At 42.1% G+C, this 19725-nt stretch overlaps 1 protein-coding gene across 2 annotated transcripts in view; it reads right to left on the reverse strand.

Annotated features, from left to right (window-relative positions):
* RASSF2 (Ras association domain family member 2) overlaps nucleotides 1-19725 on the reverse strand; it is a 170899-nt gene that overhangs the window by 12916 nt on the left and 138258 nt on the right. Inside the window, exons 6-8 of one of the 2 annotated variants that reach the window (XM_069214167.1) lie at nucleotides 15421-15500; nucleotides 11993-12147; nucleotides 312-413 (exon numbers count right to left, since the gene is read on the reverse strand). In XM_069214167.1, coding sequence (XP_069070268.1) covers nucleotides 312-413; nucleotides 11993-12147; nucleotides 15421-15500 — 337 coding nt within the window. The remainder of the gene's footprint in view (nucleotides 1-311; nucleotides 414-11992; nucleotides 12148-15420; nucleotides 15501-19725) is intronic. The other variant, XM_069214168.1, reaches the window with a different exon arrangement.

Here is a 19725-nt window from a genome sequence, read left to right on the forward strand (position 1 = left end):
TCTTGGATTAAGTCATAGAGAACATGAGAACTTGGTGTTCAGCTGGAGCGCAATGACCATTTGGGCCATGGTGCACGAGGAGTAGATTGCTTGTCCCTTTGCAGACAGTGCTCACTAAACAAAGACTGCTTAAAGACATGGAGAAATCCCTCACATAAAGGTTGAACTGCTGTGCACAGGGACCCAGCCTCACTCGGAAATTAATACAGGAGTCTTTAAGAGTTCAGTTCACAGTGCGCTATAGTGTTAATCACTTCCTCCGTGAACCTCAATAGAACATGGTAGACAATGGCAAAGCAAATAGGACTTGCCTTGAACTTGTTCAGAAGGAGCTTGAGAACCTGTGGCGTGCTCATGGTGCTGTTCACTCGTACGTTTGTGATGGACCCATATGCTGGTGTGAACACAGAAGTCTGCAAAAAACATGAACACCTGTTATCAATAAGAGGCAGCAACCTGTCTGGTCATATACTTTGCTTGCATGACAGGCAGAGGGAAGTGTTGTTTACATGGAAAACATTAAGGGGACACACATGACGTCTAAGGGACATAAACATTATTATACTGTATGGTTGCAGCAACAAACAAGATCTACCAAGTCGATGTCTCTGCAGCATCTGCTCAAATATCAAGTGAATAATGTACTCAAAGACAGAGCAGGCTTTAGCACTAGTGGTGCTGTGATGCTATTAATTGTGTTTGACCAATGACTTTGTGTTTCACCACTGCGCATATTAGTTGCTCAATGTTCACCAGTAGCACATTGTATGTTTTTTTCAGTTTAGCTGCCTATTGGCTTTGACATGATATTAGACATTACATTCTGTATTCAGTTCAGCTGCCTATTGGCTTTGACATGATATTAGACATTACATTCTGTATTCAGTTCAGCTGCCTATTGGCTTTGACATGATATTAGACATTACATTTGATATTTAGGTTAGCTGCCTATTGGCTTTAACGTGGAGTTAGACATTGCAGTTGAAACATCGCAGATGTCTGTATTCTTCCAAGCTGTGTTTTTCCACAAGATGAACCAAGCTGTTTTCTTCACACCAGACTAGACCTGATAAGAGAGAGTACATTTGGTGTTTTCCTTTCTGCTCAGCCTTGGGAATAGGAGAAGTCTAGGAGATCTGTCCAGTCTCCAAAGGCTTGCGTAGTTTTCCTGAGTCTGAGAGGAGGGGGCACGCTTTTGTAAGGATGACTCTAGGCTACAGTGAGTTAGATTCGAATCTGCTTGACTTCAGGCTGGAGCTAGACGTCAGTTGCCAGTCTCCCGTGTGGGTAGATAATCTCTTTCTCGCAGTTGACCGGAGTCATCAACTTGCAGACCCCAGAAAGATGAAGCTGAATATTTAGGCCCTGCCGCCTTGCTCAAACGGTGATGAATTTGACTTTTATGCTTTGCTTTGAATATATTATATATTTGCTGTGTACATTGCAACTGAGAAGTACTGTGATATATTTTGTTTTCTTGCTGCGACTACTCTGTGCTTGAAATCTACTAATTCGTCTCTCAAGAACTTGTGGGTGGGGAAGAATTAACAACAATAAAGGTCTTCTTTGAACTCAGAAGTGCATTCCAGAGAGGTTCTGTAAGCTCGGATATGAGATTTGTAGGAAAGCAGAACAGGTGGCCAGTGCGACAATCTTTTTTTGGAGACCCCCCCCCTTCACCAGCTTCTCCGCGAATTCGCTCACTACCACCCTCCAACAGTGCCTCTCATCTCTCTGACATACATTACATTTTTTTTACAGTGCTACACATAGTTCACTTACACTTTTGTTACCTGAACGGTACACGTCCTTAGCAGCAGGTACATTAACCCTCTGCGCTATTTTATGATGTTACATAACTGCCACAAGACAAAACGGCAGTGATAAATGTTCCCGCTGGAGTGATCCGAGTTATTTGGGCATTTCATTGTTGACCTGAAAACTATTTGACATGCAAGGAACTCTGAAGCACGTGCTTCATGTAAAACTCACTTGTTTTTTATGTTGAACTTAGCATTTCATGCTACAAATAAAATGGTTTAGTATTACCCATTGTAATGCTACCAAATTTTTCAACCTGGTAAGAAGCTGGGATATGAACTTGTGACCTACAGTTAACACCAGGGGCCCTTTTACACAAACGTGTCCCAGGGTGCTACAAGAGTGTGCCCACTTTGTGCACCTCCAGGGCACTTTGCTATTACAGAATGGGCCACATGCACTTCTGCAACTACTTTTGTAATGCTGATAGTGCTGGTGCACATATAGGACAATCACTATTGTGAGAGGGTGTTTCCTCATTTGCATGGAAGAGTGGCGCAGTGCAAATGAGGGAATCACTTTGCCTCTGCACTCACGCTATGTTACGGATGCAGGCACAGATACAACCATGTCCTTAGGAGGTGCACTGACAGTACGCTATAAAAAAACATGCCATACTTTATTTAGTGCACCTTATTACAGCAGCCATCTAGAGGGGGCAAATGGACCCCTAGAAGTATGCCTGCAGGTGGGTGGAGTTACTTACTGCACCCGCCTGCTGGGGGATCTTGCCTCCTCTTTAAAATGCTGCACTATGAAAGACAGAGCAGCTGCTTCAAAGCCGCTCCATATTTCACTGAATGCGTTGCCCCACAGAAGCACAACTTCCCGGCTGTCCTGAGGGCAAGGCATTATTTGTAATAAAGTTCACTATCCCAGTTTCCTCCTGGAACACCTACAAAGAAAGGTGCGCTGTGGAGCAAAGTGTAAGATTGTGCCCTGTCTATAATATGGGCCCAGATATCAGCAATTGACATTTAACTCAATTAATTAGTTACCCATCATCATATGGAGCTTTTTCACAAGAACTTAAGATAATAACAAGATTTTCCATGCAAATCAAAATTTATGCTCATTTCATGGCACTGGCAAGGATGAAAGGCATATCCAACAAACACGCATTTGGATCCTGTGACTTGCAGATCACACCCAAGTCAGAAACACAGATGTGATCGGGAGCACCTCAATGGCTGAGGTATATTACTTGCAGAGGCATACGAGTCGGAACAACGCATGCTGGAACCACACATGCCTAAACAACGCGGTCGGAACAACAACCGTGTTGTTACCACAAATGTCTTTACCACGAATGCCTTAACAACGATTTTTTGTTGTAAAGGCATGCGTGAACGGCATGTGTGGTTCCAGCATGCGACTCTCCTCACCCTGCCCTAAAACACTCGTACCCGCACCCCTAAATACAATTCTACCACTAACTCAACCCCCACCCCCTAAAACGTAAACTACCCTGCCCCTAAAACAACCGCAACCCTCCACCCCATAAAAATAAAAAATACCCGACTCCTCACCCTTGGCCCTAAAAACTAAAAATACCCGACACCCCCACCCTGCCCCTAAAACTACCCCAACCCCCCACACCCTCTAAAACCTAAACTACCCCGAATCCCCACCCTGCCCCTAAAAATGAAAAATAACCCAACCCCCTCCACCCCGCCCCTAAAACTACCGCAACCCCCACCCCCAAAACCTAAACTACCCCAACCCTGCCCCTAAAAACTAAAAATACTGCAACACCCCAGCCCGCCCCTAAAACTACCCCAACCCCATCCCTAAAAACTAAAAATATCCCAACCCCCACCCTGCCCCTAAAACTACTGCAATCTCCCCACCCCTAAAAACTTAAAATATCGCAATGCCCCACCCTGCCCCTAAAAGTACCCCGACCCCCCAAATCCTAAACTACCCCGACACCCCATCCCGCCCCTAAAAACTACAAATACCCCGACCCCCTCGCCCCTGGCCCTAAAACTACTGCAACCCCCACCCCCTAAAACCTAAACTACTGCGAACCACCCCTGCCGCTAAAAACTAAAAATCCCCCGACCCCTCCACAACCCACCCCTAAAACTACAGCGATCCCCCACCCGCCCCTAAAACTACTGCAACCCCCCCACCCCTAAACCTTAACTACCCTGACTCTCCAACCCCACCCCTACAAATTAAAAATACCCGCCCCTAAAACTACAGCAGCACCCCCAACCCCACCCCTAAAACTAAAAATGCCCCGACCCCCCTCCCCCACCCCTAAAACGGCCCCACTTACCTGATTGCATCCTCCGACGAAGCTGACTCCCTTCTTCTGTGCCTTAACCACGCATGTGCTTTGTTCATCACATGCGTGGTTATGGCACAGAACAACGAAATTGTGGTTAACGAAAGCGTTGTTCCTCTTCCGTTGTTCACAACTTTGTTGTTCGGGAGTCGTAATTGGGGATGTTTCGCCTTGCAGAGCTAATCACTTATCAAAAATGATTGCTATTTCAAGCAAATCCCGATAGCCCATTATTAGAATAGGTCTCCAAGAATTCACCCAACCTGAACAAACTGACAAAGGCTGCAAAAATACCATCTGTGCGGAAACTACATAGCTTCCATGAATTCACTGAAATGGTCTAGTCGTTTGCCTGTCAGCACCAAGAGATGCCAAATGGTGTTGTTATATGGCATGTGAAAACAGAACAATCCACTACTAGTATGTTATTGCAGTGCTTTTTGAAAGACTGGGATTTACATTTTGACGTTTCCCGGACAATCAGAGGTCTGATTTGGTTTGTGGAGATGCCTGGCCAGTAGGAGTCAGGGTCAGGTAGGCAGGGCGGGCAATCGGCCTGTGCCCGAGGGGCTGGAAGCATGATGGTGGGACTTTTTTTTGTTTTAACTGTGGAAAAAGCGGCTCCACGTGTCTGGGCCGATTTTGCTGCTGACATAGAAACTGAAAGGCTGCTGTGGCCTTAGGTGAAAGTTAGTCTGAACATGCCGCAAAGTCAGGCCCAGGCCCATTCTTTGTCATTTGCAAAATGAGAATGGGCCGAACCGAGCAGGCACAGCACGTGGTGCACCTACTACCATCTCAAGAGGTGCTTCTTTTAAGCAGCACAATTAACACATCTTGTTTGTGGGTAGGAGACTTTTGTCCCTCGCAGCAGACTACAAAGATCGGACAATCAACCTGCAGATGCCTACTGTGCAGCCAGTCTTCTCCCATTAAGATTGGGAGTGTAATTGTAATGCTGTACTGTGGACCCCCAAAGACCAATGGGACAAGAGAAACATTTTAAAAATCCCAAAAGTTTTAAACAACTTTCAATTTAATAATATGAATGAAACAAGTAAAACAAAACCACATTTTTTGACTGTAAAACGTCCTCATTCAACTCGTATCCTGAGGTAAAAAGTTAAAGGCAGGGGAGCGCTAGAGAAGGAAAGGAGAAAGAGATAAAGGAAATGAGAGACAGAAAGAGGGGTAAAGAGAGAGGGGGGAGAGAAAAGAGGGGAGAGGAGAAAGTTATGAATAATCTGATGGAGAGAGGACAGAGATAGGGAAGAGACTAAGGATAAGATGAAGTAAAGAAATACTGAGTGGAGAGAAGGGTAGAATGAGAGCTTGTTATAAAGAGGGAGAATGAAGGGTGGGAAACAAAAGTGGAGAGAAGAAAGATGACAAAGGGTGGAAAAAAATGAATGATGAACTGAAAAAGTTTTAAATTACTTCAAATTTAAAGTAAAATATGGATTATGGGCACAAAAAGCACATTCTTTGACAGTGTTGCTGTAAAAAATCTCATTCACACCCTCCCCATCCTAGGTTGAAATGGCAGAAGCAGTGAAGAGCCAATCAAAAGAAAGGAGAGAAAAATACAAAGGGAAATCAAAGACTGTCAGAGAGGCAGCCAGACAAATGGATGGGGAGAGGGGAGATGAAAGGGGGAAAAACAATTAGGGGAGAGAAAAGAGGAAAGAGAGGGAAAAGAAAATAATTCCAGATAAGCAGATGGAGGGAGAGTGGGAAGAGACTAAAGAGAAGATGAAGTAAGGAAAATTGAGTGGAGAGAAAAGTAGAATGAGATTGGAACAGAGAGCGAGAGAGAGAGAACAGTGGGAAACAAAAGTGGAAAGAAAGGAGATGGTGAAGCGAGAAAAACAGTCAACAGTGAATGGTGAAGTAAAGGATGGATGGAGAAGATGATGTCAGAAGTTCCCTGGTCAGTGAGAGTACAGAAAGGTTGAATTAGGGCCTCGTACATACTCCTTAGTTGTCAGACGGTCCGGTGGGCCAGCAGTTTACAGCTTGATTTAGAGGTTAGGAAGTGGTGAATATGGAGTCAAACCCACCAGTTGTATGTCCCTGAAGAAAAAAATATTGTAGTAAAGGGAAATCCGCCAGTGGATTCTCCTTAGATTTTACCATTTCCACTAGAAATATATGGCTTTTCTGACCACCCAACTCTAAATTGGACTATCTATTACCAGAGGTAGAACAAAGCCCCTCCACATGCCCGAATCACCTTCAGAAGAATGTGTAACTCAAAGTCCTCACAAGAGCAGCAATCCTTTGAATTTCTGTGTAATGGTCTTCTGCAAATGTCAAGGCCTGCTAAAGCAGATACGTTTATGACTGCAGGAAGGCAATACATAAAACACAACAGAATATACATTTTGTTGTAGTGTGGGACACAACGGATTGCAAGGGATGTATGGAAACGAGAGTGAGTGACAAAAAGCAAAACGGATGAAAGGAAGAATGAACAAGACAGAAAAGAGAACTGAAGTAAAACTCCAAAGGAAGACTGAAACTGAGAGTGGGAATAAAGAGACAGGAGGCAGAAAAAATTATAGAGAGCTTACATAAGGGAGAGAGGAATGAGAAAGAGAGGGGAAACGTTATAGTTTAAGAAAAAGAAAGGAGGAGAGAGAAAGAGATCAGGATGAGGGGAATGGGAAAATGAGAGAGCCTAAGGGTAAGAGGCACAAGGAAAAAAATGGAAAACAGAAAAAAGGGAAAAAAGTGGGAAGGAGAATGATAAAGGGGAGAGTAAAAAAAAGATAAAGGGGAGTGAGAGCATGGCTGATGGATGCAGATAGAGGCCAAAAAGCGGATACGATAGATGAAGAGACGTATAGAAACATACAAAACTCAATAGATGCATTGGGTAAGAACGTGACAGTGGAGGTGAAATGATGGAATGCAAAAGGGGACACAGGGAGGAGAAAATTAATATTCATATGTTTGGATGAGCAAAAGTATAGCCATAGATAATATATAAAAAAATAAATTAAAGGCTGGAGTTGGATTGAGTTCCTGTAGTATGTCAAGCAGATTCGGATCACGTCTCTTCTGACAACATACTGGTTATCCAGTACCAAGCTGTTATACATCCTCACGGTATGACCTGCAGAGAGGCTTTAGTGGATCCATGAAAGCCTTAGATGTATACAGACATTTATATCTGAGATTTAGCAGGGAGTTTTCTGGCTACCTAAAAGGGGGACCAGGGGGGCAGAATCCTCAATATGAACAGGAAAGTCAGTGACCTGAGGCAAGCAAGAAAGTTTGGGACGTAAAATTGAGTAGGAGTGTTACTGCCCTTAGAATCCTTAAAAAGCCTAATTTACTATATTTTCCCAAAATTAAATTCCTGATATTACCCACACAATTTTTCATGAAAGGTTGCAACCTGCCCGAATGGCCACTTTTGTTTGGGTGCCTAGGTCAAATTGTGGTTCCAATCCGGCCCTGTGGGAGTTAAACAAATGCTTCTCTTGCTGATTAGACTCCCTGTTACTCTCCATAGAACTCGGGTACAAAACTTACTCAAAATATTCAAACTCCTCAAGTCTGTTAGCCTCCGAATCCAAAATGGCTGAATCTCTTCAATTAATTATAAGGTCTATGTTGGTAAGCTCCAAGAAAGATAAAATGTAAACTAGAGAACTACAGGTAGATACCACGTGATGTTTCTATGTTTTCTCAAATTCAAAGAGTGCTTTCTTGCAGTCTTTGTAGGGCAGCAGCACCAGGGGCGGCTCCTCCGCAACGGCAGAGGAGCGTCACCCCCGGCTAAGAGCCAGCAGCAGAAAAATAAAACGATAATTCAATATTGTTTTATTTTTCTGCTGCTGGCTATGCCAGCATGTGAAGGGAGGGGCAGGACAGGGCCATGGGAGGTGGGATGAGAAATGGAGTGCACCAAGTGCGAATGTGTGTTTGGCGGGCCGTCTCAGGCCGACCAAACACATAGGCACTTAGGTTTCTCCAGCCCGGCTGCTGGAGAAACTGCACAGGCCACGGGGTTCTGTCTGAATCACAGTCCGAGCCACACAGACCAACCCTGACGCTGCTTTTAAGCTAGGTTTAGCATGAAAGCAGTGCCAGGATTGCTGGGGAGCCTGTGGTGGTGTTCCAGTGAATGCTGGGACACCAGAACAGGAAAGAAGAGATGAGCGTGGCGGCAGGAGACAGCGGTGGAGAGAACTGTACGTTTTTAAAAAAAATATTATTATTATTTGTTTCCTCATTCCCGCCATCCCCTCTGCCCCTTTCCCTTGATATTTGCAGCAGCCACCACTGAGGAAAACCAGGCTGGTTTAATTTTCTTAAGCTACATAATTGCAATTGCATTTATAAAGCACTTTCTAAACGGACGATAAAATAGTTGTTTACAGATTCAAGTATTACTTGTGACGACTTAGAAAAAGTCAAAAATGAAGATTAAAGAGGTCCATTTTACAGGGGTTTCGGGATGTGTAGAACATTTTAGGCGAGGTCAGGAATGCAAACAAAATATTTGTCTTCCCTTTGTGAAAGCAGTAAGTGGTAAATGTGAATTTTAAAATGCCAAAAGTAGATCGGACTCTTCGTCATATGACATTTTTTCAAATCAAAGAAAAACGTGTAAAAGTAATATGCGGATTAAGATACTCAACCGCCTGTTTCAAGTAATTTTGCTTTCTGGAGAATCAATTGCTACTTGATTCGAGCACACTGGATTTTAGCCTTTCCGAGGAACAATGAACAACAAAACCTCTGCCTCTAATTAAAACATCTGAAAATATACTGTGGGCAGCGCTGAAATCAACGCCAGGACAGCAGAACAAAATCAAGTTTCAGGCTTAAGAAAAAATCCGAATTTGACTAATGCGCAAGGATCGCACTGGAAGACGTGAGGCTAGCACAGTGAGACACACATGGCCTACAAAACGTTTTTGGAGCTCTTGCAAGCAGTTTGACGTCCAGCCACTAGATGGCAGGATTGCACAGGATACGGCAAGATGCGAACTAATTCCTTGACCATGAACGAAGGTACACACGCGTTTGGGTTGTAAACCACAGCCATCTCCTTCTTCCTTTATTCTTCTCCCACCAGTGCAAGCCAAGGAAACAATACAGATATTTACACTGCACGACAAAATTCAGTAGTCCTGCTGCAGATCTGTTCCACCACCTATCACTGCTTATCTGCAGTGGGTTGCAGCCACGGCCGTGCATAGGGGATGATGGGTCTAGGCCCCTCACCTTTTACCCATCAAGAAGAGTGTTTGTCAGGCTGAGAAAAGATCAGCCTGACAGACACTGTTCATTATCAGGTCAGGAAGCCAGGAGGTAGATGCACTAAATGCGCAGGCTCCTCGCTGCTTGAGCTGAACTTTGCTGGGCTGAGGATGTCTCAGCTCCTGTGGGAGTGACCTCCTCAGGTTAGCAAAGTTCCTCAAGGCCCTCCCCCTCATAAAGAGGTGGAGCGTAACTGGTTGCCTCGGACATGAGTGCTTCATTTTTATGTCTTGAAGGACCAAGTGTCAATCAGTGGCACCTCATCACAGAGTGGGTTGTGGTCAGTAACTCTCACTGATCCCATTCCACTCTGTGACAAGTAAGGACTGCTGCCTTCCATCACTGATTGACCTAAGGCCAGTCAATGATGAAAGGCAGCATGACCAACCCTTCTGGGACCTTCGAGGTAGACCTGAAGGTAAGGGATTTTGTTTTATTAATGTTTGGTGCATACATGCATGTATGTATGTATGAATATTTGGTAGTGAGTTTTGTGAACAGATGTGTGTGTGCGTGTATGTGCACATTTTTGAGTGCATGTGCGTGAGTGAATGTGTATGTGTGCATGTCTGTTCCGCCGACCCTTTCCCTGCTAAAATTACTGGCCACCACTGGTGGGTTGTCTGTTTTTGGGCAAAAACCCAGGAGGTGTTTGATGTCCAGGATTCAAAAGATCACAATTCTGACTACCTCAAACTAACTTGTTTTTCTTTACTAAACATTAATCTTACTGAAGGTTAGGAGCAACATAAAGGTTCTTTACAGCAAGAAGTTAAAAGCTACAGGGGACTGAAGTGTTTATGTGATTTATAAAAATTCTTGGCACTGACAGAGGAAAGAAATCGCAGGTTAAGAAAAGCAGCTAAAACCATTTATAGGGTTTGCATTCCAGAAGACCTTTAACTCCAGTGGCCTTACAACTAGGCCAGTCGAAATCTAAATTATGCCAGCACAATGTACGGTATGCTTGTTATGCGAAATTCCCAAAACGATGCCTTTTTGCCTAACTACATACCAATGACAATATAAATTTAATGTGCAATACAAATGTACTGCAAAAGCCTGCTAAAAACAGAAAGCAAGTGGTTTTTGTTCACGGTTAAACGCATCCTCGTGCCGGAATTTGACATGAAGACATATTATGTGCTGAAATATAGTGCAAAATGACAGATCTGCATCTTGCGCAATTATGTGTAAATTAAATTCATTGTGCTATAATTTAGCGTAATTAAATGAAAGCAAATTATGTGACTTTTTCACACCCAGTGACACAACCATAGGCCAATCCAAGTAGCCCAAGATTTCTGGACCTGATAATTCTGGGCCTGAAGAAACTGATCTCTTCAATCTTACCGTACTTTGCCCAGGCGTGCTCTGACACTGCACACACCCGAGCTATCCCAACCCTTCGTCTGACATTTTTCACCTTCTCTGAGCAGACAGAAAGTATCACTGGATTTTTCCCTTGGAACAAGGCCTGGTGTTCCTTAATCAGTCAGGTTATTTCTCATTCCAAGGCAAAATCCCGAAAATTCCAGGATTTGGTGTAAGGAAGCCAGCTAGATTAAGAGATTCTTCACGCCCCCTGGCCCAATTCCGCACCCGTCCAATCCCTCTACTTTCCAGCGGCGTTATCCCCACACAGAATCCAGCAATCTTCTGAAGTGGGCCTACGTAAGTGTTATGTTGGTAAGGAATGCTTGGAAATAGGCAGACAGAAGGGGGCTGCCCTTCCTAGCTGACAAAAGTGATCAATGAAAATGTCTGATTGAACCTTAATCACTGGTAATCACACAGTGCATTCCATTGCTTTTTAGTTCACAGCGGTATTACACAGAAGGATAAACTACGCAAATATGACTTGAACATATTCCAAAGGGGACATCTAATTTAAATTGCTAGGCCACTGCCTCTCCGAAGGCTCTCTTCTATCGTCAATATCAGAGCAATATAAGGAGCATTTGCTGCCAAACGTTTTCATGAAAGACAAGGTAACCTTCTCTGCACTTTCTCTACCTGTGAAGTCAATGGAATTCAAGTATAAGCAGATTTCTATTTTCAAAGTCCAAAAGGGGGCCATGTAGTTCTTGGACAACACATTGAATACCACATGCTGCAAAAGAAAAAGGCCCCTGAGAACAAAACATATTTTTTGTATTCATAATGGGTTAAACTTACAAAGTAGTATAACAATGCACTGAACAAAAGTTTAACGCATGAAACATTAAGTAAAAATTGGACTGTAAATATATATATATATATTTTTTTAAACTGAACTTTTGAAACGAAACAAAGCAAGCGCAGAAAAAGGTAAAATTAAAGGGAAAGTTGCAAAAATGGGGACCTACCCTAGAGGTCCCTATTCCACTCAACATCGAGGACAACAATAAAATCAATACCGAATTGGCGGGGTACAGAAACTATATGCCTTAAAATCTTATATATATATATATATATATATATATATATATATAGTGGGATCTTTTCAGTGGTGCTACATTTTGGGCTACTGGGTCTGCAAAGAGAGCATTATTTTACATAAAAGTGACTCAGGCCTACTTCACGATAGTGTAGGCATGGCCTCTACCTATCAGTTTGTACCTTGTGATTGTAGAAGTGACCGTTGATGGAGAAGCGATGCCTTCGGATGCGGCGTTGCTCACTCGGTGTGCGTCGGGTACCCCTTCGCCTCACCCCCACATCACTTCGTGTTCTCATGAGCTGGGGTAAATCCTCCTGCTCTGCCTCTTCTACATCTGACACAGAACAAAAACAGAAGGACACAAAGCCTTTTGATGGGGATTTGAATAAACATGCTGCATGGTTTATAAAACAGGCCCCACAGTTCACATGTAATACAAGATAGACACCCCACAATGGGCTTACATATCTTTATTTTACTCTGAATGCTAGCTCTTTGAGGAAATTATATTTTCTCCAAATATCAAAGTGTTGTAAAACTTTAAGTGCTTTGCCAAAGTGAAAAACATCTTGTGCTGCTATGTAAGGCTCACTTACCTTTTAGCAGGTCACCTTGTTTTTTGCATTCAATAATCACTATTTAATATAATTCTTAATTTTATCATATAAATGTATCACAGGTTTTCGCATGTGATCCCATCATCCAATGAGATATTACCTTTTCTGAGTCTTTTACTCACCAGACATTCTCCTAAAAATGCAATTAACCTTCAAAATTTAAATCATGTGGTTGCTTTCTCAATTTACGTTAGTGACTGCTACTTATCCAGAAACCTTTAAGATGTCTGGTTGTCAAAGACATTTACATGTGTACATTTAACTTGTATACACAAGGTGCTTGTTTTGTTTGTGGAAGTCGAAGTTCTGAGGTCACAGAACCCGAATGTGTACCTGTGAATATATTTACATTACTCTACAATAGTGTAACATTAAGCATGTGTAAATCTTACTACATGGATGCTATATTGATGTTCTTGGGCAGGAACGGCCTGAAGAAATAAGGGGCAATTACCTGGATTTTGGGGTATCCTCAAGTGGTTTCTAATCTAAACACCCTGCAAATAGTGGGAGACCTATTTTTGTTAAGGTTTGGAATAAATCCCTTTCCAGATTGGAACTCCCGTGCTGGTGTGAAAGACAATGGGGGTTCTCCGACTGGAAATATTTTTTCCAGTGGAGGGGAATAGAATGAAAAAAGTTGCCTTGTGAAGGAGTTAGTTTTGTGCGAAAAATTGTACCCTTTTTACAACAGGCCTTACAGGAATCCTTTTTCCATGAACACTAACGGGAATTCTCATAAGATCTGAAGTAACACTGTAAACCTATAACTGCAATGTTAAAGGTATTTTAATATATGAAGGTCCCTAATCTTACTACCAGAGAAACATTCAGTACTTCATTTGAATCTATGTTTTGAAAATACATGTGCCAGTAATTCATGGACATTTGTCAATTTTAAAATGTTAATGGTGAAATAAGGTACTTAATTATTTTTATGCATATTATTCTTAGACTTTCCTTATGCTTCTTAAAACATTTTCATGTGTTATAATAAGCAAGTGTTTCAAATAAATTCTCTAACAAATATGACACTTATTTTTTTCATTTGTGAAAAATTAGAGTCATCCTAAGATATAGCATGGATTAGTTACTCAGGATGTGCCCTATGTGCTTGGAGCAACCAGTTAAAGGAGGTATACAGGCTAAGGTTAATCACTTATATTTTGATTTTTTTTTGTAAAGACTACCAGCTTTTCCATTGTTAATGTTATATCCACATTGTGATATTTTCTCCACCTTTAATGTGGCATTTCTATGGGAAAAGCCTAAAAACAAAACAGGATACCCATGATTGCGTGTCTGACTTTTACCAAGCTCTTGAACTTCAGCTGACATTTACTTCACCTCAATTAATTTTACAGCACCTTTAGTCTGCTTTTACTGAGTTACATCATCGCTTTACCACAAAAGTTATTTTCCCTATGGTTTGGAGCAAATATAATTAACAACAATAACAAAGACAAATTTAATAGTAAACAATTTGTGTTAACGCACTATGGTTACATTTATGGTTAGATCAAGGTCAACACCAGTATTGATGTAATTAAGTGAGCATGAATTTAATTACAATGAAGCAAAGTTTAGGGTTACTGTTGGAAAAACATTATTGCTCACTTTACTTACACTTAGTAGAAAGTAAACCAATTATGTTTACAGTAAATGTTAGTATTAAATGACTGAACTCAATAAACATATTTAATGAAATGCAACACTAAACTTAGTTTTAGGGCTAGGCTAGAAGGTGGTTTTTAGTTATTTTAATTCAATTAGGTTTTAGGTACATAATGGTTTGATACAAGTCTATTTAATTTGAACTGAATGATTAAAGTTGAGTTATTTATAAGGCTATGGTTAGCATTAGGATTAGATTATAGTTATTATAGAAATTAAATAACAGCTATTAAAATTATAAATGATTGAATTGATCTAATTTACTATTGGAGTAAGAATTAATGTTATCATAAAGTAAATTCTTATTTTAATTAATAAAGAACATAATTTAGTTACATGTGGGGTTGGGCTAAGGTTTGATGTTAATTGAATCCAGTTCAATTACATTAAACTGAACACAGGATTAAGGACACAGCATTATAATACAGTTCAGATTTAGGAAGAGAGGACCAAGAGAAAACTGGGCAAAGGAAATGGGCTGACATAAAGGTTAATGAATATATTGGAAAAGTTAAGGTAGAACAAAAGTCAATATGGGGAAGTAGAGGTAACAGGGTGAAATCATACAACCCATGTCTATGCATTAGAAAACATTAATATCTCAAATTGAGATTGAAGAGGCAAACAGGTAAAGCCCTATGTGTCCAGATATTGTTCAGTCAGCAAAAATGCCCCCATCAATTACTCAAGTCAAGTCTCCTTTGCTTATTTCTACAAGTAATATTGATTGTGCACTTATTCTGCTGCAACAGGCTTTACAAATGTAGTTGAAGGTACAGAGACAGCTTGAAGGGCATCATTCGGAAGAAGTATAAATTTGGAGTAATAAAAAATAACAATATTTTCTGGTGAAAGACACCCTGAAGGCAATGTAGGCAATATGAAATAATAGCAGAACATTAATGAGAGCTTAAAATATGCTGTTTACCCCACATGAAACATTTTTCACTTGAATAAATATATTTTGTAATAACTGATTTTGAAAACATTCCCTGGACTTTTCCCTTTGAAACAAATGCACTTCAAAGTAAATGATTCCAGATTTTAACCTATATTCCATTCGTACAGGTGCCCAGATTATGCTTACTTCTGCCTCTGAGAATAAATGAAAAACTGTTCCTCCAACAAATTTCAATGTGAAGATTTGGCTATATGAACGTCGGCAATATAGGTCATTGCCTTATTGGGATTGGCAGATGTATGAAAATGTGCATACGAACTCTGTAATTCAGAATTATTTCAATAAAAGATTTTATAACTACCACCTGGCCAATTTATATGCTTGTTAGAAAGCAACTAGAAGGCTGGTTTCTCACCTGTCCTGTGAGGTTCCTCTGTGTTGCTGTCTGTGTCAGTAATCTGAATATCTGGTATTGGGTTTGGTACGGTGTTAGATCTACAGGAGAGAAAAAAATATTTAGTTTTCATTTTTTTTTTAATGAGGTGTTGATCTTTTCTTAACAGTTCATGACACTAAGGGGACAGTCTTAAATTATTCAAAGCATCACTAGCGTAAAGACATTCCATACATTATGGTTATGCACTCTCAAATGGGCTGGTGTGCAAAAGATGCAGCAAATGGTTAAGTTGACAACTTTCAAATCAGGAAATGTGGTCTGAATTCCACTTTTCACACTTAAACAAGCACTGGCAAAGCCAACTGGTCTCTCCTATGTGAGAGCTATTGGCTTTGCCAATGTCTTTTAGCCATGTTGTACAGCAGCATGGCTGCTGTTCTGCATGGCTAAAAGTTAGTGGTGTGCATAGAGTACAGTGGGCATAAAAGGGAGTGGTGTGGAGTGGCATGGGGTAGAGCAGAGTGGCAAACAGTGGAGTGGCATAGGGAAGCATATAATGACAGAGTAGAATGCAGTAATCTATAGTAGAGTGGAGTAGCCTACAGCAGAGTGGCATAGAGTAGGGCATAGTACAGTGGAGTAGAACGGAGTGCCATAGAGTGCCATGGAGTAGAGTACCTGAGTAGCATGGAGTAGAGGTGCTTAAATAGAGAGGAGTAGAGTGGCGTAGAGTAGAGCAGCATTGTGTGAAGTGGAGCTGAGTAGGGTAGAGTGGTGTGGAGTGGTGTAGAGTGGAAGGAAGTGGAGTAGAGCAGTGGTTCTTCACCTGTGGTCCGAGACCCCGGGAGATCTGCGAGGCCTACCAGGGGGTCTGTGACTGTTTTAAAATTTCAATAATACTAAAATGGATAAATTAAAATGAATAAAGTAAATACTTATAAAGAAGCAAATTTGAAAATCTAAATTTGTTTTCTATATTTGGCTTTTTTGCACAAAATATTTCAATAGCTGGGCATTTGCTTGCTTTATGCTTGTTTTTGTGTATTGTTTTGAGGTTCAAATCATAGACATTGCTTACTCAGGGGGTCCTGGCTTTCAAAAATGACCCAGTGGGGATCCCCAAATTTCAATAATGATTGGGGGTTCCACAGAAGTCAAAAGGTTAAGAACTGCTGGAGTAAAGTGGTGTGGAGTAGAGTGGCATGGAATAAAGTGACGTACAGTGGAGTAGTGTAAAGTGATGTGGAGTGGACATGGTGTGTGATAAAGTGGCATTGGGTGGAGCGCAGTGGCGCAGAGTAGAGGGGCATAAAACAGAGTGTTGTTGAGATGAGCAGAGTGGCATACAGTGAAGTGGAAAAGGACACAGTGGAATGGAGTGGCTTAGAGTGGAGAAGAGTAGAACAGCATGGAGTGGCATGATGGCGAATACCATATACTAGAGTAGAGTGGCATAGACTGGAGTAGAGTGGCACACAGAAGAGTTGCATAGAGCAGAATGGTATAGAGTAGTGTATTTGTGTGGGGGGAGTGGAGTGGTGTAGAGTGCAGAAGAGTAGCATTGTCTGAGTGGCATAAAATAGAGTGACACAGAGTAGAGTGGCATGGAGCACAGTAGCTGGGTTGAGTGACAGAGTGGAGTGGAAAGGAGTGTAGTGGGGTGGTGTCAATTAAAGCCTGAACCAACTAACCCCCAACAAAAACATCAAAAACCTGGATTAATGGATCACAAAATAAGCTGACTCCCCTGCACCCTGCAAACAAAACATACAGAGAAGATTACGGAATCAGGCCAACAAATTAAAGAAACAAAATAAAACTCCTTAGCAGACTGCATAGACAACAGCTCCAACAGCAGGAAAGAAATATTTGCAATCATCAGAGACTTCACCTCATTTGTCACCACTACCAACTGCATCACCGCCTTGCAAGAATTATATGACAACCTCTCAGACTTTTTCAGCAACAAATTCTAAACCATAAACAACTTTGATCCTCAACGAACCCTGCACCATCACCTCCAAACTACCCTCAAACACCCACAGCAAACTTCCGACAACCTGAAAAACACTCACCATGGAAGAAACAGCCACAGCATCATGGAAACGATTCACTCCGGGGTCCCCACAAACCTCTGCACCCACTGGAGCTACAAGATGGGAGCTGCTCCCAGCAACTAGGTCCTCACCCGCATCTTGAACACTTCCATCCCTTCCAAGACATTCCCAGATGCCTTGAAAGATGCAATGGTCAACACACTGTTAAAGAAAGCCTTAGCAGACCCTGTGCTTCTAGCAAACTACTGTCTTATCTCCATTCTACCCTACCCAACCCAACCAAAGTGATGGGAAACGCCATAAACATCCAACTCTCTCACCATCTCAAGACAAACCAGCTCCTAGACATTACACAATCAGCTTTTTGGTCAAACAACAGCACTGAGACTACCCTCATCAATATCATTAGGATGATCCTAGGATGTGGAGACACAGCAGCCCTTGTACTACTGGACCTCTGATGCCACCTTCGACATTGTCTCCCACCCCATCTTGATCAGAAGACTACATGAGACCAGCTTACATGGACTTGTCCTCAACTGGATCTGTTCTTTACTCAAAGAAAGGACACAAAGAATCAACCTGCCATCCTACACATCAAAGGCCAAGAACCTCACTTGTGGAGTACCCCAAGGATCATCTTGCAGCCCAACACTATTTAACATGTATATGACTCCACTAACAGACATCATCAGATCATACAGCATCAATATACTATCCTATGTGGATGATACCCAACTGATATTCTTCCTGTCTGACAACACCCCCACCAAAAAAACAACTTCACCGCATGCATGAACACTGTAACCTCACGGATGAAAACCAACTGCCTCACTCTAAATACTGACAAAACTGATTTAGTGATCTTCAGAAAGAAAGATCCACCTGAGAATCCACTTGGTGGCCTACTAATCTCGAACCCTTACTCATCCCAACCACCAATGCAAAAAATCTGCAGATCATCCTAGATGACAAGCTGGACATGGCAGCTGAAGGAAACGCTTTGACCTCCACCCGCTTCCACGTCCTTTAGATGCTTTGAAAGATCTTCAAACGGCTCGGGCCTTGATCACCAGCAGGCTTGATTACGGCAACATACTGCATAGGAATCACTAAAACTACAGAACTGGCTCCAGACCATACACCCCACATCGCAGAAAGCTTCTCTGACTTTCAAGTCACAAAGTCGGACAACTAAAACTACTCAATCGCATATACAAAGCACTGCACAACACCGGCCCTGCATAGCTGAAGAGCTGCATACACTTCAATATGCCTCCCAAGCACCTCCACTCAGCTGAACACTCACTGGCAAGCATACCTCGCATCCGCAAAGCCACAGCCAGATGACATGCCTTCTCTTATCTCGCCCCTAAAGCATGGGGCAAACTCCTCCACCACATAAGAGCTTCCACTTTGCTTCTCAAGTTTCGCAAGAAGGTGAAAAACTGGCTCTTCAATTAACCTTACCAGGAAACAGCTGCCTGCCCACCTGCTAAGAGCCTGGATACCGACACAGGGGTGATAAAAATGCTATATAACTACTCATAACAGTGGGATAGAGTGGGGTGGAGTGCAGCAGAGTAGAGTGGAGTGGTGTGACATGGCGTGGAGTGGCGTAGAGTGGAATAGAGTGGAGTGGAGTGGCATAGAGTAGCAAGGTGTACGGTTGCGTAGAGGGGAGTACAGTGGAATGGAGTGGCACAAAGTGGGGTGGAGCAGAATAGCAATTAACAGAGCAGAGTAAAGTAAGGTGGCGTGAAGTAGTACAGCTATGAGAGTAAGTAACTAAAGCCTTAATAAAGAGGGAAGATAGGGTGATAGCAACATAAATAAGCAGTCAAGTGGCTATGTTAAGTAGGAAAGCACATTGCGTGTCCTGGAATAATACCGAAATGTATCTAAAAATAAATAGTGCATTGCACAAACAGGAGGAAGAACACAAGTTCTTGCTCCCTGCTCCAATGATCAGCTAACGCAAGAAAGGAAGGGAAGTCTACGGGAGCTAAGCAAAGAAAAGATTGCAAATGAGAGTGACATTGAAAACAACCAATGGTTATGCTGTGGGCAGGTTCTAAGCCAACTGAACTGTAAACCATATGTCTCGCAGCACAGCGCATGCGCTGTGTAGATGAGCCAAAAAACGGATGATCGTTGAAAAATTTCAATTTCCTGTGACACAAATTCCTTTTTCTGCCACATTTGGAAGAACTTTAAGGCAAGCTCACTGCCAGTTTAGAATACTACGTCACTTTGGACTGACTTG

Source organism: Pleurodeles waltl, chromosome 11 (genome assembly GCF_031143425.1).
Source record: "Pleurodeles waltl isolate 20211129_DDA chromosome 11, aPleWal1.hap1.20221129, whole genome shotgun sequence".
NCBI classification, from domain to species: Eukaryota; Metazoa; Chordata; class Amphibia; order Caudata; family Salamandridae; genus Pleurodeles; species Pleurodeles waltl.